Source organism: Argopecten irradians, chromosome 3, assembly GCF_041381155.1.
Source record: "Argopecten irradians isolate NY chromosome 3, Ai_NY, whole genome shotgun sequence".
Lineage (NCBI taxonomy): Eukaryota > Metazoa > Mollusca > Bivalvia > Pectinida > Pectinidae > Argopecten > Argopecten irradians.
In genome coordinates this window covers 70,726,136-70,748,525 of record NC_091136.1, presented here as the reverse complement: position 1 = coordinate 70,748,525, position 22,390 = coordinate 70,726,136, and the positions used below count along the sequence as shown (strand labels likewise).

The window sequence follows — 22,390 nt, the reverse complement described above, 5'->3', positions numbered from 1 at the left end:
ACACACAATACAATACAACTAATTAGTGGACACCTGCCAGTCAGTCACATCATGGACAGACACACAATACAATACAACTAATTAGTGGACACCTGCCAGTCAGTCACATCATGGACAGACACACAATACAATACAACTAATTAGTGGACACCTGCCAGTCAGTCACATCATGGATGTGACAGACACACAATGGACAACACACAATACAATACAACTAATTAGTGGACACCTGCCAGTCAGTCACATCATGGACACAGTCAGCACACATCATGGACAGACACACAATACAATACAACTAATTAGTGGACACCTGCCAGTCAGTCACATCATGGACAGACACACAATACAATACAACTAATTAGGTGGACACCTGCCAGTCAGTCACATCATGGACAGACACACAATACAATACAACTAATTAGTGGACACCTGCCAGTCAGTCACATCATGGACAGACACACAATACAATACAACTAATTAGTGGACACCTGCCAGTCAGTCACATCATGGACAGACACACAATACAATACAACTAATTAGTGGACACCTGCAGTCAGTCAGTCACATCATGGACAGACACACAATACAATACAAACTAATTAGTGGACACCTGCCAGTCAGTCACATCATGGACAGACACACAATACAATACAACTAATTAGTGGACACCTGCCAGTCAGTCACATCATGGACAGACACACAATACAATACAACTAATTAGTGGACACCTGCCAGTCATGACAGACACAAATACACAATAGGCATGCGCACATCATGGACAGACACACAATACAATACAACTAATTAGTGGACACCTGCCAGTCAGTCACATCATGGACAGACACACAATACAATACAACTAATTAGTGGACACCTGCCAGTCAGTCACATCATGGACAGACACACAATACAATACAACTAATTAGTGGACACCTGCCAGTCAGTCACATCATGGACAGACACACAATACAATACAACTAATTAGTGGACACCTGCCAGTCAGTCACACCATGGACAGACACACAATACAATACAACTAATTAGTGGACACCTGCCAGTCAGTCACATCATGGACAGACACACAATACAATACAACTAATTAGTGGACAACTGTTGGCTCTACTAATCCACATCTAAGGGATTAACTCTTACTGGAGAGGGATTAACCCTTGTTATCTGTTTAACCCTGTTACATTATATTGCAGAATTTGATTGTCTATTGGATTAACTTAATCTTCAATTTTCCCTTAGCAAACTAATTCTACACTATTCACTTTTACCATTTAAATAGATTTAATATAAAATTTTGTCAAACAATTCAAATAAATTATCAACCTATTCAACAACATTGATATTATTTTGACCATTTGACTGAAGTCCCTAAATTTTTAATAATAGCTGAAATTAATTAACTTAACTAAATTTTAATAAAACTAGAAATATGTCTGTTAGACATTAAGTGCTCGCTAAATACTTCCTTACCTTAATTTCCATTATGAAATCATATATCCTCTGCAACAGGTGTACGTAGCAACAATCTTTTTCTACCTCCTCACCCCTCATATACACAATATGGTACCTACTGTATGTGTAATATCCTGGAGCTGGGTACAATCTACTAAGCAACAATCTTTTTCTACTTCCTCACCCCTCATATACACAATATCGTACTTACCGTACGTGTAATATCCTGGAGATGGCTACAATCTACTAAGCAACAATCTTTTTCTACTTCCTCACCCCTCATATACACAATATGGTACCTATACCGTACGTGTAATATCCTGGAGCTGGCTACAATCTACTAAGCAACAATCTTTTTCTACTTCCTCACCCCTCATATACACAATATGGTACCTACCGTACGTGTAATATCTTGGAGATGGCTACAATCTACTAAGCAACAATCTTTTTCTACCTCCTCACCCCTCATATACACAATATGATACCTACCGTACGTGTAATATCCTGGAGCTGGCTGCGATCTACAGAGCGATAACTTTTCTCTACTTCCTCCAGCTGTTGAAGTTCAGCATCAAGTTGGTCTTGTGTTGTGTGATATTGGTCCTCGATTTCCTCAGCCTCCTCAATAAGTCTTTGTTCTGTGTCGCGGTAGGACAGGTGACGGATGAGTTCCCCCTGAGCCAAGGCTTTCATTTGTCCCTGTAAAGACTCCTTCTTTCTCTCTATATCCTCTAGCTCCTGCTCACATCCCACATCTGCCGTTTGCACCTTACTCAATTCTGTCTGTGAACCAAACTCTGATTTAGCTTGACCTTTCTTGACCTTGGCTAACTCTTCCTTTAGGTACTGTTGAACTGTAAACAGATAATTACATTCACTGATTCAAACCTTCAGTGCGTTAAACCAAAATGAGAAAAAAACGGCAACATATTTATCCACATGATCAGGAATCATTCAATAGGTGATGTTCAATTCTGAACACTGTTCACTAGTAATCGTTCACTAGGTGATGTTCAATTCTGAACACTGTTCACTAGTAATCGTTCACTAGGTGATGTTCAATTCTGAACACTGTTCACTAGTAATCATTCACTAGGTGATGTTCAATTCTGAACACTGTTCACTAGTAATCATATACTAGGTGATGCTCAATTCTGAACACTGTTCACTAGTAATCATATACTAGGTGATGTTCAATTCTGAACACTGTTCACTAGTAATCATATACTAGGTGATGTTCAATTCTGAACACTGTTCACTAGTAATCATATACTAGGTGATGTTCAATTCTGAACACTGTTCACTAGTAATCATATACTAGGTGATGTTCAATTCTGAACACTGTTCACTAGTAATCATATACTAGGTGATGTTCAATTCTGAACACTGTTCACTAGTAATCGTTCAGTAGGTGATGTTCAATTCTGAACACTGTTCACAGTAATCATTCACTAGGTAATGTTCAATTCTGAACACTGTTCACTAGTAATCATATACTAGGTGATGTTCAATTCTGAACAATGTTCACTAGTAATCATTCACTAGGTGATGTTCAATTCTGAACACTGTTCACAGTAACCATTCTCTAGGCGATGTTCAATTCTGAACACTGTTCACATGATCAGTAATCATTCACTAGGTGATGCTCAATTCTGAACACTGTTCACAGTAATCATTCACTAGGTGATGTTCAATTCTGAACACTGTTCACTAGTAATCATTCACTAGGTGATGTTCAATTCTGAACACTGTTCACAGTAATCATTCACTAGGTGATATTCAATTCTGAACACTGTTCACAGTAATCATTCACTAGGTGATGTTCAATTCTGAACACTGTTCACTAGTAATCATTCACTAGGTGATGTTCAATTCTGAACAATGTTCACAGTAATCATTCACTAGGTGATGTTCAATTTTGAACACTGTTCACAGTAATCATTCACAAGGTGATGTTCAATTCTGAACACTGTTCACATGATCAGTAATCATTCACTAGGTGATGTTCAATTCTGAACACTGTTCACTAGTAATCATTCACTAGGTGATGTTCAATTCTGAACACTGTTCACTAGTAATCGTTCACTAGGTGATGTTCAATTCTGAACACTGTTCACTAGTAATCATTCACTAGGTGATGTTCAATTCTGAACACTGTTCACTAGTAATCATTCACTAGGTGATGTTCAATTCTGAACACTGTTCACTAGTAATCATTCACTAGGTGATGTTCAATTCTGAACACTGTTCACAGTAATCATTCACTAGGTGATGTTCAATTATGAACATTGTTTACCACCGCTTATGCTCTGGTATTCTCTGATCACATGTTCAATATACAAATTAAAGGGGAAAAAACCTTTTGTTAAATATTTCCACCCTGATCAATGTGTTACAAAGCTTTACACATCAATCAGAGCATATTACTTGGTCAATCCACATCCCCATACTTACAGGCCTCTTTTTCCTGCAGCAGACAGTCACGGGCATATGCTAGTTCCTCCTCAGCTCTCTGATGCTGGGCTAGATTTTCCTCTACAATTTCATTTAGAGAATGTCGCTGTTGCTCGATTTCTTGTCTGTGACTTTCATGTAATCTCCAGAGTTGCTCTTCCCGTAGCTGTCTCTCCTCCTCAGCCTTTCGATGTTCATCTCGTACCCGCTGTAGTTCCCGTCTACAGGTAAAAAATCATAATTAGAGAAGGAAACTCCACACTTATACAGTTATCAACAGGTAAACCAAGAGCATTTCAGTAGATTGATACCTGTATATCACTGTAAACAATACAAAGCTGCTTAATGAGTGTCAGTGATACAGATACCAGCCAACACTTGACATGAGCAATACAAATCCTATAGGGCAATCAGAAGCTCTATTATGTATGTTCATGCTTTAAATGCAGACAGCAATTTAATCAATAGTTACAGGTAAAACACAGGACGTGTGATTACATATCAGTCGCTGAACAAAGACCCAGTATAGCTCCTAATGGTCACCCCAGTGTAGCCTCTAAACACAGACCCAGTGTAGCTCCTAATGGTCACCCCAGTGAAGCCTCTAAACACAGACCCAGTGTAGCTCCTAATGGTCACCCCAGTGTAGCCTCTAAACACAGACCCAGTGTAGCTCCTAATGGTCACCCCAGTGTAGCCTCTAAACACAGACCCAGTGTAGCTCCTAATGGTCACCCCAGTGTAGCCTCTAAACACAGACCCAGTGTAGCTCCTAATGGTCACCCCAGTGTAGCCTCTAAACACAGACCCAGTGTAGCTCCTAATGGTCACCCCAGTGTAGCCTCTAAACACAGACCCAGTGTAGCTCCTAATGGTCACCTCAGTGTAGCCTCTAAACACAGACCCAGTGTAGCTCCTAATGGTCACCCCAGTGTAGCCTCTAAACACAGACCCAGTGTAGCTCCTAATGGTCACCCCAGTGTAGCCTCTAAACACAGACCCAGTGTAGCTCCTAATGGTCACCCCAGTGTAGCCTCTAAACACAGACCCAGTGTAGCTCCTAATGGTCACCCCAGTGTAGTCTCTCAAACACAGACCCAGTGTAGCTCCTAATGGTCACCCCAGTTTAGCCTCTAAACACAGACCCAGTGTAGCTCCTAATGGTCACCCCAGTGTAGCTCCTAATGGTCACCCCAGTGTAGCTCCTAATGGTCACCCCAGTGTAGCCTCTAAACACAGACCCAGTGTAGCTCCTAATGGTCACCTCAGTGTAGCCTCTAAACACAGACCCAGTGTAGCTCCTAATGGTCACCCCAGTGTAGCTCCTAATGGTCACCCCAGTGTAGCTCCTAATGGTCACCCCAGTGTAGCTCTAAACACAGCCAGTGTAGCTCCTAATGGTCACACAGACCAGTGTACTCCATGTACCCGTCATGCTCCTAATGGTCACCCCAGTGTAGCCTCTAAACACAGACCCAGTGTAGCTCCTAATGGTCACCCCAGTGTAGCCTCTAAACACAGACCCAGTGTAGCTCCTAATGGTCACCCCAGTGTAGCCTCTAAACACAGACCCAGTGTAGCTCCTAATGGTCACCCCAGTGTAGCCTCTAAACACAGACCCAGTGTAGCTCCTAATGGTCACCCCAGTGTAGCCTCTAAACACAGACCCAGTGTAGCTCCTAATGGTCACCCCAGTGTAGCCTCTAAACACAGACCCAGTGTAGCTCCTAATGGTCACCCCAGTGTAGCCTCTAAACACAGACCCAGTGTAGCTCCTAATGGTCACCCCAGTGTAGCCTCTAAACACAGACCCAGTGTAGCTCCTAATGGTCACCCCAGTGTAGCCTCTAAACACAGACCCAGTGTAGCTCCTAATGGTCACCCCAGTGTAGCCTCTAAACACAGACCCAGTGTAGCTCCTAATGGTCACCCCAGTGTAGCCTCTAAACACAGACCCAGTGTAGCTCCTAATGGTCACCCCAGTGTAGCCTCTAAACACAGACCCAGTGTAGCTCCTAATGGTCACCCCAGTGTAGCCTCTAAACACAGACCCCAGTGTAGCTCCTAATGGTCACCCCAGTGTAGCCTCTAAACACAGACCCAGTGTAGCTCCTAATGGTCACCCCAGTGTAGCCTCTAAACACAGACCCAGTGTAGCTCCTAATGGTCACCCCAGTGTAGCCTCTAAACACAGACCCAGTGTAGCCTCTAAATACAGACCCAGTGTAGCTCCTAATGGTCACCCCAGTGTAGCTCTAAATGGTCACCTCAGTGTAGCTCCTAATGGTCACCCCAGTGTAGCCTCTAAACACAGACCCAGTGTAGCTCCTAATGGTCACCCCAGTGTAGCCTCTAAACACAGACCCAGTGTAGCTCCTAATGGTCACCCCAGTGTAGCCTCTAAACACAGACCCAGTGTAGCTCCTAATGGTCACCCCAGTGTAGCTCCTAATGGTCACCCCAGTGTAGCCTCTAAACACAGACCCAGTGTAGCTCCTAATGGTCACCCCAGTGTAGCCTCTAAACACAGACCCAGTGTAGCTCCTAATGGTCACCCCAGTGTAGCTCCTAATGGTCACCCCAGTGTAGCCTCTAAACACAGACCCAGTGTAGCTCCTAATGGTCACCCCAGTGTAGCCTCTAAACACAGACCCAGTGTAGCTCCTAATGGTCACCCCAGTGTAGCTCCTAATGGTCACCCCAGTGTAGCCTCTAAACACAGACCCAGTGTAGCTCCTAATGGTCACCCCAGTGTAGCCTCTAAACACAGACCCAGTGTAGCTCCTAATGGTCACCCCAGTGTAGCCTCTAAACACAGACCCAGTGTAGCTCCTAATGGTCACCCCAGTGTAGCCTCTAAACACAGACCCAGTGTAGCTCCTAATGGTCACCCCAGTGTAGCCTCTAAACACAGACCCAGTGTAGCTCCTACAGACCCAGTGTAGCTCCTAATGGTCACCCCAGTGTAGCTCCTAATGGTCACCCCAGTGTAGCCTCTAAACACAGACCCAGTGTAGCTCCTAATGGTCACCCCAGTGTAGCCTCTAAACACAGACCCAGTGTAGCTCCTAATGGTCACCCCAGTGTAGCCTCTAAACACAGACCCAGTGTAGCTCCTAATGGTCACCCCAGTGTAGCCTCTAAACACAGACCCAGTGTAGCTCCTAATGGTCACCCCAGTGTAGCCTCTAAACACAGACCCAGTGTAGCTCCTAATGGTCACCCCAGTGTAGCCTCTAAACACAGACCCAGTGTAGCTCCTAATGGTCACCCCAGTGTAGCCTCTAAACACAGACCCAGTGTAGCTCCTAATGGTCACCCCAGTGTAGCCTCTAAACACAGACCCAGTGTAGCTCCTAATGGTCACCCCAGTGTAGCCTCTAAACACAGACCCAGTGTAGCTCCTAATGGTCACCCCAGTGTAGCCTCTAAACACAGACCCAGTGTAGCTCCTAATGGTCACCCCAGTGTAGCCTCTAAACACAGACCCAGTGTAGCTCCTAATGGTCACCCCAGTGTAGCTCCTAATGGTCACCCCAGTGTAGCCTCTAAACACAGACCCAGTGTAGCTCCTAATGGTCACCCCAGTGTAGCCTCTAAACACAGACCCAGTGTAGCTCCTAATGGTCACCCCAGTGTAGCCTCTAAACACAGACCCAGTGTAGCTCCTAATGGTCACCCCAGTGTAGCCTCTAAACACAGACCCAGTGTAGCTCCTAATGGTCACCCCAGTGTAGCCTCTAAACACAGACCCAGTGTAGCTCCTAATGGTCACCCCAGTGTAGCTCCTAATGGTCACCCCAGTGTAGCCTCTAAACACAGACCCAGTGTAGCTCCTAATGGTCACCACAGTGTAGCCTCTAAACACAGACCCAGTGTAGCTCCTAATGGTCACCCCAGTGTAGCCTCTAAACACAGACCCAGTGTAGCTCCTAATGGTCACCCCAGTGTAGCCTCTAAACACAGACCCAGTGTAGCTCCTAATGGTCACCCCAGTGTAGCCTCTAAACACAGACCCAGTGTAGCTCCTAATGGTCACCCCAGTGTAGCCTCTAAACACAGACCCAGTGTAGCTCCTAATGGTCACCCCAGTGTAGCCTCTAAACACAGACCCAGTGTAGCTCCTAATGGTCACCCCAGTGTAGCCTCTAAACACAGACCCAGTGTAGCTCCTAATGGTCACCCCAGTGTAGCCTCTAAACACAGACCCAGTGTAGCTCCTAATGGTCACCCCAGTGTAGCCTCTAAACACAGACCCAGTGTAGCCTCTAAACACAGACCCAGTGTAGCTCCTAATGGTCACAGTGTAGCTCCTAATGGTCACCCCAGTGTAGCCTCTAAACACAGACCCCAGTGTAGCTCCTAATGGTCACCCCAGTGTAGCCTCTAAACACAGACCCAGTGTAGCTCCTAATGGTCACCCCAGTGTAGCCTCTAAACACAGACCCAGTGTAGCTCCTAATGGTCACCCCAGTGTAGCCTCTAAACACAGACCCAGTGTAGCTCCTAATGGTCACCCCAGTGTAGCTCCTAATGGTCACCCCAGTGTAGCCTCTAAACACAGACCCAGTGTAGCTCCTAATGGTCACCCCAGTGTAGCCTCTAAACACAGACCCAGTGTAGCTCCTAATGGTCACCCCAGTGTAGCCTCTAAACACAGACCCAGTGTAGCTCCTAATGGTCACCCCAGTGTAGCCTCTAAACACAGACCCAGTGTAGCTCCTAATGGTCACCCCAGTGTAGCCTCTAAACACAGACCCAGTGTAGCTCCTAATGGTCACCCCAGTGTAGCCTCTAAACACAGACCCAGTGTAGCTCCTAATGGTCACCCCAGTGTAGCCTCTAAACACAGACCCAGTGTAGCTCCTAATGGTCACCCCAGTGTAGCCTCTAAACACAGACCCAGTGTAGCTCCTAATGGTCACCCCAGTGTAGCCTCTAAACACAGACCCAGTGTAGCTCCTAATGGTCACCCCAGTGTAGCCTCTAAACACAGACCCAGTGTAGCTCCTAATGGTCACCCCAGTGTAGCCTCTAAACACAGACCCAGTGTAGCTCCTAATGGTCACCCCAGTGTAGCCTCTAAACACAGACCCAGTGTAGCTCCTAATGGTCACCCCAGTGTAGCCTCTAAACACAGACCCAGTGTAGCTCCTAATGGTCACCCCAGTGTAGCCTCTAAACACAGACCCAGTGTAGCTCCTAATGGTCACCCCAGTGTAGCCTCTAAACACAGACCCAGTGTAGCTCCTAATGGTCACCCCAGTGTAGCCTCTAAACACAGACCCAGTGTAGCTCCTAATGGTCACCCCAGTGTAGCCTCTAAACACAGACCCAGTGTAGCTCCTAATGGTCACCCCAGTGTAGCCTCTAAACACAGACCCAGTGTAGCTCCTAATGGTCACCTCAGTGTAGCTCCTAATGGTCACCCCAGTGTAGCCTCTAAACACAGACCCAGTGTAGCTCCTAATGGTCACCCCAGTGTAGCCTCTAAACACAGACCCAGTGTAGCTCCTAATGGTCACCCCAGTGTAGCTCTAAAACAGACCCAGTAACACAAGACCCAGTGTAGCTCCTAATGGTCACCCCAGTGTAGCCTCTAAACACAGACCCAGTGTAGCTCCTAATGGTCACCCCAGTGTAGCCTCTAAACACAGACCCAGTGTAGCTCCTAATGGTCACCCCAGTGTAGCCTCTAAACACAGACCCAGTGTAGCTCCTAGTGTAGCTCCTAATGGTCACCCAGTGTAGCCTCTAATGGTCACCCCAGTGTAGCTCCTAATGGTCACCCAGTGTAGCCTCCACAGACCCAGTGTAGCTCCTAATGGTCACCCCAGTGTAGCCTCTAAACACAGACCCAGTGTAGCTCCTAATGGTCACCCCAGTGTAGCCTCTAAACACAGACCCAGTGTAGCTCCTAATGGTCACCCCAGTGTAGCCTCTAAACACAGACCCAGTGTAGCTCCTAATGGTCACCCCAGTGTAGCCTCTAAACACAGACCCAGTGTAGCCTCTAAACACAGACCCAGTGTAGCTCCTAATGGTCACCCCAGTGTAGCCTCTAAACACAGACCCAGTGTAGCTCCTAATGGTCACCCCAGTGTAGCTCCTAATGGTCACCCCAGTGTAGCCTCTAAACACAGACCCAGTGTAGCTCCTAATGGTCACCCCAGTGTAGCCTCTAAACACAGACCCAGTGTAGCTCCTAATGGTCACCCCAGTGTAGCCTCTAAACACAGACCCAGTGTAGCTCCTAATGGTCACCCCAGTGTAGCCTCTAAACACAGACCCAGTGTAGCTCCTAATGGTCACCCCAGTGTAGCCTCTAAACACAGACCCAGTGTAGCTCCTAATGGTCACCCCAGTGTAGCTCCTAATGGTCACCCCAGTGTAGCCTCTAAACACAGACCCAGTGTAGCTCCTAATGGTCACCCCAGTGTAGCCTCTAAACACAGACCCAGTGTAGCTCCTAATGGTCACCCCAGTGTAGCTCCTAATGGTCACCCCAGTGTAGCCTCTAAACACAGACCCAGTGTAGCTCCTAATGGTCACCCCAGTGTAGCCTCTAAACACAGACCCAGTGTAGCTCCTAATGGTCACCCCAGTGTAGCCTCTAAACACAGACCCAGTGTAGCTCCTAATGGTCACCCCAGTGTAGCCTCTAAACACAGACCCAGTGTAGCTCCTAATGGTCACCCCAGTGTAGCCTCTAAACACAGACCCAGTGTAGCTCCTAATGGTCACCCCAGTGTAGCTCCTAATGGTCACCCCAGTGTAGCCTCTAAACACAGACCCAGTGTAGCTCCTAATGGTCACCCCAGTGTAGCCTCTAAACACAGACCCAGTGTAGCTCCTAATGGTCACCCCAGTGTAGCCTCTAAACACAGACCCAGTGTAGCTCCTAATGGTCACCCCAGTGTAGCCTCTAAACACAGACCCAGTGTAGCTCCTAATGGTCACCCCAGTGTAGCCTCTAAACACAGACCAGTGTAGCTCCTAATGGTCACCCCAGTGTAGCCTCTAAACACAGACCCAGTGTACTCCTACCCCCAGTGTAGCTCTAATGGTCTCCTAATGGTCCCCCAGTGTAGCCTCTAAACACAGACCCAGTGTAGCTCCTAATGGTCACCCCAGTGTAGCCTCTAAACACAGACCCAGTGTAGCTCCTAATGGTCACCCCAGTGTAGCCTCTAAACACAGACCCAGTGTAGCTCCTAATGGTCACCCCAGTGTAGCTCCTAATGGTCACCCCAGTGTAGCCTCTAAACACAGACCCAGTGTAGCTCCTAATGGTCACCCCAGTGTAGCCTCTAAACACAGACCCAGTGTAGCTCCTAATGGTCACCCCAGTGTAGCTCCTAATGGTCACCCCAGTGTAGCCTCTAAACACAGACCCAGTGTAGCTCCTAATGGTCACCCCAGTGTAGCCTCTAAACACAGACCCAGTGTAGCTCCTAATGGTCACCCCAGTGTAGCCTCTAAACACAGACCCAGTGTAGCTCCTAATGGTCACCCCAGTGTAGCCTCTAAACACAGACCCAGTGTAGCTCCTAATGGTCACCCCAGTGTAGCCTCTAAACACAGACCCTGTGTAGCTCCTAATGGTCACCCCAGTGTAGCTCCTAATGGTCACCCCAGTGTAGCCTCTAAACACAGACCCAGTGTAGCTCCTAATGGTCACCCCAGTGTAGCCTCTAAACACAGACCCAGTGTAGCTCCTAATGGTCACCCCAGTGTAAAACACAGACCCAGTGTAGCTCCTAATGGTCACCCCAGTGTAGCCTCTAAACACAGACCCAGTGTAGCTCCTAATGGTCACCCCAGTGTAGCCTCTAAACACAGACCCAGTGTAGCTCCTAATGGTCACCCCAGTGTAGCCTCTAAACACAGACCCAGTGTAGCTCCTAATGGTCACCCCAGTGTAGCCTCTAAACACAGACCCAGTGTAGCTCCTAATGGTCACCCCAGTGTAGCCTCTAAACACAGACCCAGTGTAGCTCCTAATGGTCACCCCAGTGTAGCCTCTAAACACAGACCCAGTGTAGCTCCTAATGGTCACCCCAGTGTAGCTTAAAACACAGACCCTCTAACACAATGACCCAGTGTAGCTCCTAATGGTCACCCCAGTGTAGCCTCTAAACACAGACCCAGTGTAGCTCCTAATGGTCACCCCAGTGTAGCCTCTAAACACAGACCCAGTGTAGCTCCTAATGGTCACCCCAGTGTAGCCTCTAAACACAGACCCAGTGTAGCTCCTAATGGTCACCCCAGTGTAGCCTCTAAACACAGACCCAGTGTAGCTCCTAATGGTCACCCCCAGTGTAGCCTCTAAACACACAGACCCAGTGTAGCTCCTAATGGTCACCCAGTGTAGCCTCTAAACACAGACCCAGTGTAGCTCCTAATGGTCACCCCAGTGTACGCCTCTAAACACAGACCCAGTGTAGCTCCTAATGGTCACCCCAGTGTAGCTCCTAAACACAGTCACCCAGTGTAGCCTCTAAACACAGGACCCAGTGTAGCTCCTAATGGTCACCCCAGTGTAGCCTCTAAACACAGACCCAGTGTAGCTCCTAATGGTCACCCCAGTGTAGCCTCTAAACACAGACCCAGTGTAGCTCCTAATGGTCACCCCAGTGTAGCCTCTAAACACAGACCCAGTGTAAGCTCCTAATGGTCACCCCAGTGTAGCCTCTAAACACAGACCCAGTGTAGCTCCTAATGGTCACCCCAGTGTAGCCTCTAAACACAGTAAAGCTCTAATAGGTCACAGACCCAGTGTAGCTCCTAATGGTCACCCCAGTGTAGCCTCTAAACACAGACCCAGTGTAGCTCCTAATGGTCACCCCAGTGTAGCCTCTAAACACAGACCCAGTGTAGCTCCTAATGGTCACCCCAGTGTAGCCTCTAAACACAGACCCAGTGTAGCTCCTAATGGTCACCCCAGTGTAGCCTCTAAACACAGACCCAGTGTAGCTCCTAATGGTCACCCAGTGTAGCCTCTAAAACACAGACCCAGTGTAGCTCCCCAATCGAAAGGTCACCCCAGTGTAGCCTCTAAACACAGACCCAGTGTAGCTCCTAATGGTCACCCCAGTGTAGCCTCTAAACACAGACCCAGTGTAGCTCCTAATGGTCACCCCAGTGTAGCCTCTAAACACAGACCCAGTGTAGCTCCTAATGGTCACCCCAGTGTAGCTCCTAATGGTCACCCCAGTGTAGCCTCTAAACACAGACCCAGTGTAGCTCCTAATGGTCACCCCAGTGTAGCCTCTAAACACAGACCCAGTGTAGCTCCTAATGGTCACCCCAGTGTAGCCTCTAAACACAACCCAGTGTAGCTCCTAATGGTCACCCCAGTGTAGCCTCTAAACACAGACCCAGTGTAGCTCCTAATGGTCACCCCAGTGTAGCCTCTAAACACAGACCCAGTGTAGCTCCTAATGGTCACCCCAGTGTAGCCTCTAAACACAGACCCAGTGTAGCTCCTAATGGTCACCCCAGTGTAGCCTCTAAACACAGACCCAGTGTAGCTCCTAATGGTCACCCCAGTGTAGCCTCTAAACACAGACCCAGTGTAGCTCCTAATGGTCACCCAGTGTAGCCTCTAAACACAGACCCAGTGTAGCTCCTAATGGTCACCCCAGTGTAGCCTCTAAACACAGACCCAGTGTAGCTCCTAATGGTCACCCCAGTGTAGCCTCTAATGGTCACCCCAGTGTAGCTCCTAATGGTCACCCCAGTGTAGCCTCTAAACACAGACCCAGTGTAGCTCCTAATGGTCACCCCAGTGTAGCCTCTAAACACAGACCCAGTGTAGCTCCTAATGGTCACCCCAGTGTAGCCTCTAAACACAGACCCAGTGTAGCTCCTAATGGTCACCCCAGTGTAGCCTCTAAACACAGACCCAGTGTAGCTCCTAATGGTCACCCCAGTGTAGCCTCTAAACACAGACCCAGTGTAGCTCCTAATGGTCACCCCAGTGTAGCTCTAAACACAGACCCAGTGTAGCTCCTAATGGTCACCCCAGTGTAGCCTCTAAACACAGACCCAGTGTAGCTCCTAATGGTCACCCCAGTGTAGCCTAATAAAGCTCTAAACACAGACCCAGTGTAGCTCCTAATGGTCACCCCAGTGTAGCCTCTAAACACAGACCCAGTGTAGCTCCTAATGGTCACCCCAGTGTAGCCTCTAAACACAGACCCAGTGTAGCTCCTAATGGTCACCCCAGTGTAGCCTCTAAACACAGACCCAGTGTAGCTCCTAATGGTCACCCCAGTGTAGCCTCTAAACACAGACCCAGTGTAGCTCCTAATGGTCACCCCCAGTGTAGCCTCTAAACACAGACCCAGTGTAGCTCCTAATGGTCACCCCAGTGTAGCCTCTAAACACAGACCCAGTGTAGCTCCTAATGGTCACCCCAGTGTAGCCTCTAAAACACAGACCACAGTGTAGCTCCTAATGGTCACCCCAGTGTAGCCTCTAAACACAGACCCAGTGTAGCTCCTAATGGTCACCCCAGTGTAGCCTCTAAACACAGACCCAGTGTAGCTCCTAATGGTCACCCCAGTGTAGCCTCTAAACACAGACCCAGTGTAGCTCCTATGGTCACCCCAGTGTAGCCTCAATGTCAGACCCAGTGTAGCTCCTAATGGCTCAAACACAGACCCAGTGTAGCTCCTAATGGTCACCCCAGTGTAGCCTCTAAACACAGACCCAGTGTAGCTCCTAATGGTCACCCCAGTGTAGCCTCTAAACACAGACCCAGTGTAGCTCCTAATGGTCACCCCAGTGTAGCTCCTAATGGTCACCCCAGTGTAGCATCTAAACACAGACCCAGTGTAGCTCCTAATGGTCACCCCAGTGTAGCCTCTAAACACAGACCCAGTGTAGCTCCTAATGGTCACCCCAGTGTAGCCTCTAAACACAGACCCAGTGTAGCTCCTAAGGTCATGGAGCATCCTAAGGGTCCCCAGTGTAGCCTCTAAACACAGACCCAGTGTAGCTCCTAATGGTCACCCCAGTGTAGCCTCTAAAACACAGACCCAGTGTAGCTCCTAATGGTCACCCCAGTGTAGCCTCTAAACACAGACCAGTGTAGCCTCTAATGTGTAGCTCCTAATGGTCACCCCAGTGTAGCCTCTAAACACAGACCCAGTGTAGCTCCTAATGGTCACCCCAGTGTAGCCTCTAAACACAGACCCCAGTGTAGCTCCTAATGGTCACCCCCAGTGTAGCCTCTAAACACAGACCCAGTGTAGCTCCTAATGGTCACCCCAGTGTAGCCTCTAAACACAGACCCAGTGTAGCTCCTAATGGTCACCCCAGTGTAGCCTCTAAACACAGACCCAGTGTAGCTCCTAATGGTCACCCCAGTGTAGCCTCTAAACACAGACCCAGTGTAGCTCCTAATGGTCACCCCAGTGTAGCCTCTAAACACAGACCCAGTGTAGCTCCTAATGGTCACCCCAGTGTAGCCTCTAAACACAGACCCAGTGTAGCTCCTAATGGTCACCCCAGTGTAGCCTCTAAACACACAGACCCTAGTGTAGCTCCTAATGGTCACCCTTTCAGTGTAGCCTCTAAAGACACCTAGACCCAGTGTAGCCTCCTAATGGTCACCCCAGTGTAGCCTCTAAACACAGACCCAGTGTAGCCTCTAAATACAGACCTGTGTAGCTCTAAATGGTCTAGCATCCCAGTTATGGTCAGGCCCTGTAATGGTCACTTAAGTAATGGTCAGCCCAGTAATGGTCAGCCCAGTGAGCCTCTAATACACACTGATCAATATTGTTACTGACTTGTGTAGGTAAAGGTCGTTAACAAGACAAAGTGACCAATGTTTCCAGTAACATTCACAAACCAGCAATCAATATGTCTAACTCCTGTGTGTTCTCACAAGTACTGGTAACCAATATCTATCTCCTAATTGTACAAAGTCCAGTTACTTATCTAAACACAGACCCAGTGTACTCCTAATGGGTCACCAATCCCAGTGAGCCTTCAAACACATTGTAGAGTTCTCTAAATACACCTAAAGTGAAGATACCTAAGTGATCACCCAGTGGTTCAATATGGTTCATGAGTAAACTTCATAAAGTATGGTCAGCAGGAGAAATATTGTGAACATGAAATTGAATAGAAAACACTGTGACTAACCCAGTGTAGACTTGGTTAGGTACAGGTCGTTAACATGCACCTGTAGCCCTACTAAACACACACCACTTATAGATTAAATTACTCACAAGTCACCACTAACTTCATGAGACTAGAATGAAACAACACAGACCCTATGACCATGACCTCTCCTTTGTTATATTTCTTGTAAAAACTTCATTTTCATGGCCTGGTAATAGTACACTTTGTGTATCATTAAAATTTTCCATTATTTTTTCTTCTAATTTTGGAGAATTGATCCATTATACAGATAGGCATAAATCTAAGTTTAGATGTTATCTTCAGTTCAATAATCGGTCACCCGTGACGACAGACCAGTCAGGTCAACTTATGTTACTTCAATGATCTGTAGCAGATCTACTCGTTATCACAATTATTAGTTGGTTAAACAAAGTAGGTGAACCTGAAGCCTCCAAATAGGAAGGGGTGCTTATAGTGACAAATATGGTACAAGGCTTTAAACTAACACTCAGACACGCAGCTGACACAAACACATACTCAAACACATAGCTGACTTACTTGTTACCAAACTTCTTGATGAGAACATTAATTAGCTGACTTACTTGTTACCAAACATCTTGATGAGAACAGTAATTAGCTGACTTACTTGGTACCAAACTTCTTGATGAGAACAGTAATTAGCTGACTTACTTGGTACCAAATTTCTTGATGAGAACATTAATTAGCTGACTTACTTGTTACCAAACTTCTTGATGAGAACAGTAATTAGCTGACTTACTTGTTACCAAATTTCTTGATGAGAACAGTAATTAGCTGACTTACTTGGTACCAAACTTCTTGATGAGAACAGTAATTAGCTGACTTACTTGTTACCAAACTTCTTGATGAGAACATTAATTAGCTGACTTACTTGTTACCAAACTTCTTGATGAGAACAATAATTAGCTGACTTACTTGTTACAAAACTTCTTGATGAGAACAATAATTAGCTGACTTACTTGTTACAAAACTTCTTGATGAGAACAGTAATTAGCTGACTTACTTGGTACAAATTTCTTGATGAGAACAGTAATTAGCTGACTTACTTGTTACCAAACTTCTTGATGAGAACAATAATTAGCTGACTTACTTGTTACCAAACTTCTTGATGAGAACAGTAATTAGCTGACTTACTTGGTACCAAACTTCTTGATGAGAACAGTAATTAGCTGACTTACTTGGTACAAATTTCTTGATGAGAACAGTAATTAGCTGACTTACTTGTTACCAAACTTCTTGATGAGAACATTAATTAGCTGACTTACTTGTTACCAAATTTCTTGATGAGAACAGTAATTAGCTGACTTACTTGTTACCAAACTTCTTGATGAGAACATTAATTAGCTGACTTACTTGGTACCAAACTTCTTGATGAGAACAGTAATTAGCTGACTTACTTGGTACAAAATTTCTTGATGAGAACATTAATTAGCTGACTTACTTGGTACCCGAGAGTACCAAACTTCTTGATGAGAACATTAATTAGCTGACTTACTTGTTACAAAACTTCTTGATGAGAACAATAATTAGCTGACTTACTTGTTACCAAACTTCTTGATGAGAACAGTAATTAGCTGACTTACTTGGTACCAAACTTCTTGATGAGAACATTAATTAGCTGACTTACTTGTTACAAAACTTCTTGATGAGAACATTAATTAGCTGACTTACTTGGTACAAATTTCTTGATGAGAACATTAATTAGCTGACTTACTTGGTACCAAACTTCTTGATGAGAACAATAATTAGCTGACTTACTTGTTACCAAACTTCTTGATGACAACATTAATTAGCTGACTTACTTGTTACTGACTTACTTGTTACCAAACTTCTTGATGAGAACATTAATTAGCTGACTTACTTGGTACCAAACTTCTTGATGAGAACATTAATTAGCTGACTTACTTGTTACAAAACTTCTTGATGAGAACATTAATTAGCTGACTTACTTGGTACCAAACTTCTTGATGAGAACAATAATTAGCTGACTTACTTGTTACCAAAACTTCTTGATGAGAACAATAATTAGCTGACTTACTTGGTACAAAACTTTCTTGATGAGAACAATAATTAGCTGACTTACTTGTTACCAAACTTCTTGATGAGAACATTAATTAGCTGACTTACTTGTTACCAAACTTCTTGATGAGAACATTAATTAGCTGACTACTTGTACAAATTCTTGATGAAACTTAATCTGACTTACTTGTACAAATTTCTTGATGAGAACATTAATTAGCTGACTTACTTGTTACCAAACTTCTTGATGAGAACATTAATTAGCTGACTTACTTGTTACCAAACTTCTTGATGAGAACATTAATTAGCTGACTTACTTGGTACAAATTCTTGAAAACATTAATTACTGACTTGAAATGAGAACAATAATTAGCTGACTTACTTGTTACCAAACTTCTTGATGAGAACAATAATTAGCTGACTTACTTGGTACCAAACTTCTTGATGAGAACATTAATTAGCTGACTTACTTGTTACCAAACTTCTTGATGAGAACATTAATTAGCTGACTTACTTGGTACAAATTTCTTGATGAGAACAATAATTAGCTGACTTACTTGGTACCAAACTTCTTGATGAGAACATTAATTAGCTGACTTACTTGTTACCAAACTTCTTGATGAGAACATTAATTAGCTGACTTACTTGTTACCAAACTTCTTGATGAGAACATTAATTAGCTGACTTACTTGTTACCAAATTTCTTGATGAGAACAGTAATTAGCTGACTTACTTGTTACAAATTTCTTGATGAGAACATTAATTAGCTGACTTACTTGGTACCAAACTTCTTGATGAGAACAGTAATTAGCTGACTTACTTGTTACCAAAACTTCTTGATGAGAACATTAATTAGCTGACTTACTTGTTACCAAACTTCTTGATGAGAACAATAATTAGCTGACTTACTTGTTACCAAAACTTCTTGATGAGAACATTAATTAGCTGACTTACTTGGTTACCAAACTTCTTGATGAGAACAGTAATTAGCTGACTTACTTGTTACCAAACTTCTTGATGAGAACAATAATTAGCTGACTTACTTGTTACCAAACTTCTTGATGAGAACATTAATTAGCTGACTTACTTGGTACCAAACTTCTTGATGAGAACATTAATTAGCTGACTTACTTGGTACCAAACTTCTTGATGAGAACATTAATTAGCTGACTTACTTGTTACCAAAACTTCTTGATGAGAACATTAATTAGCTGACTTACTTGGTACCAAACTTCTTGATGAGAACATTAATTAGCTGACTTACTTGTTACCAAACTTCTTGATGAGAACATTAATTAGCTGACTTACTTGGTTACCAAAAATTTCTTGATGAGAACATTAATTAGCTGACTTACTTGGTACCAAACTTCTTGATGAGAACATTAATTAGCTGACTTACTTGTTACAAAACTTCTTGATGAGAACAATAATTAGCTGACTTACTTGGTACCAAACTTCTTGATGAGAACATTAATTAGCTGACTTACTTGTTACAAAACTTCTTGATGAGAACATTAATTAGCTGACTTACTTGGTACCAAACTTCTTGATGAGAACATTAATTAGCTGACTTACTTGGTACCAAACTTCTTGATGAGAACATTAATTAGCTGACTTACTTGGTACCAAACTTCTTGATGAGAACAATAATTAGCTGACTTACTTGTTACAAAACTTCTTGATGAGAACAATAATTAGCTGACTTACTTGTTACAAAACTTCTTGATGAGAACAATAATTAGCTGACTTACTTGGTACCAAACTTCTTGATGAGAACATTAATTAGCTGACTTACTTGTTACCAAACATCTTGATGAGAACATTAATTAGCTGACTTACTTGGTACCAAACTTCTTGATGAGAACATTAATTAGCTGACTTACTTGTACAATTCTTGATGAGAACATAATTAGCTGACTTACTTGACCAAACTTCTTGATGAGAACAATAATTAGCTGACTTACTTGGTACCAAACTTCTTGATGAGAACAAAATTAGCTGACTTACTTGTTACCAAACTTCTTGATGAGAACATTAATTAGCTGACTTACTTGTTACAAAACTTCTTGATGAGAACATTAATTAGCTGACTTACTTGGTACCAAACTTCTTGATGAGAACAATAATTAGCTGACTTACTTGTTACAAAACTTCTTGATGAGAACATTAATTAGCTGACTTACTTGGTACCAAACTTCTTGATGAGAACATTAATTAGCTGACTTACTTGGTACAAATTTCTTGATGAGAACATTAATTAGCTGACTTACTTGGTACAAATTTCTTGATGAGAACATTAATTAGCTGACTTACTTGTTACCAAACTTCTTGATGAGAACATTAATTAGCTGACTTACTTGGTACCAAACTTCTTGATGAGAACAATAATTAGCTGACTTACTTGTTACAAAACTTCTTGATGAGAACAATAATTAGCTGACTTACTTGGTACAAAACTTCTTGATGAGAACATTAATTAGCTGACTTACTTGGTACCAAACTTCTTGATGAGAACATTAATTAGCTGACTTACTTGTTACCAAACATCTTGATGAGAACATTAATTAGCTGACTTACTTGTACAAATTCTTGATAGAACATTAATTAGCTGACAACAACTTTCTTGATGAGAACATAATTAGCTGACTTACTTGTTACAAAACTTCTTGATGAGAACAATAATTAGCTGACTTACTTGGTACCAAACTTCTTGATGAGAAACATTAATTAGCTGACTTACTTGTTACCAAACTTCTTGATGAGAACATTAATTAGCTGACTTACTTGGTACAAATTTCTTGATGAGAACATTAATTAGCTGACTTACTTGTTACCAAACTTCTTGATGAGAACATTAATTAGCTGACTTACTTGTTACCAAACTTCTTGATGAGAACATAATTAGCTGACTTACTTGTTACCAAACTTCTTGATGAAACATAATTAGCTGACTTACTTGGTACAAATTTCTTGATGAGAACATTAATTAGCTGACTTACTTGGTACCAAACTTCTTGATGAGAACATTAATTAGCTGACTTACTTGTTACAAAACTTCTTGATGAGAACAGTAATTAGCTGACTTACTTGTTACCAAACTTCTTGATGAGAACATTAATTAGCTGACTTACTTGTTACCAAACTTCTTGATGAGAACATTAATTAGCTGACTTACTTGTTACCAAACTTCTTGATGAGAACAATAATTAGCTGACTTACTTGGTACCAAACTTCTTGATGAGAACATTAATTAGCTGACTTACTTGTTACCAAACTTCTTGATGAGAACATTAATTAGCTGACTTACTTGTTACCAAACTTCTTGATGAGAACATTAATTAGCTGACTTACTTGTTACCAAATTCTTGATGAGAACATTAATTAGCTGACTTACTTGTTACCAAACTTCTTGATGAGAACATTATTAGCTGACTTACTTGTTACCAAACTTCTTGATGAGAACAATAATTAGCTGACTTACTTGTTACCAAACTTCTTGATGAGAACATTAATTAGCTGACTTACTTGGTACCAAACTTCTTGATGAGAACAATAATTAGCTGACTTACTTGGTACCAAACTTCTTGATGAGAACATTAATTAGCTGACTTACTTGTTACCAAAACTTCTTGATGAGAACATTAATTAGCTGACTTACTTGTTACCAAACTTCTTGATGAGAACATTAATTAGCTGACTTACTTGTTACCAAACTTCTTGATGAGAACAGTAATTAGCTGACTTACTTGTTACCAAACTTCTTGATGAGAACATTAATTAGCTGACTTACTTGTTACCAAACTTCTTGATGAGAACAGTAATTAGCTGACTTACTTGTACCAAACTTCTTGATGAGAACATAATTAGCTGACTTACTTGTTACCAAACTTCTTGATGAGAACATTAATTAGCTGACTTACTTGGTACAAACTTCTTGATGAGAACATTAATTAGCTGACTTACTTGGTACCAAACTTCTTGATGAGAACATTAATTAGCTGACTTACTTGGTACCAAACTTCTTGATGAGAACAGTAATTAGCTGACTTACTTGTTACCAAACTTCTTGATGAGAACAATAATTAGCTGACTTACTTGTTACCAAACTTCTTGATGAGAACATTAATTAGACTTACTTGTACAAATTCTTGATGAGAACATTAATTAGCTGACTTACTTGTTACCAAACTTCTTGATGAGAACATTAATTAGCTGACTTACTTGTACCAAACTTCTTGATGAGAACATTAATTAGCTGACTTACTTGTTACCAAAT

At 43.5% G+C, this 22,390-nt stretch overlaps 1 protein-coding gene across 1 annotated transcript in view; it reads right to left on the bottom strand.

Moving 5' to 3' along the window:
* The window catches only part of LOC138319850 (uncharacterized), a 272,074-nt gene that overhangs the window by 59,258 nt on the left and 190,426 nt on the right, over positions 1-22,390 (bottom strand). Inside the window, exons 23-24 of the mRNA XM_069262980.1 lie at positions 3,919-4,139; positions 1,954-2,318 (exon numbers count right to left, since the gene is read on the bottom strand). Coding sequence (XP_069119081.1) covers positions 1,954-2,318; positions 3,919-4,139 — 586 coding nt within the window. The remainder of the gene's footprint in view (positions 1-1,953; positions 2,319-3,918; positions 4,140-22,390) is intronic.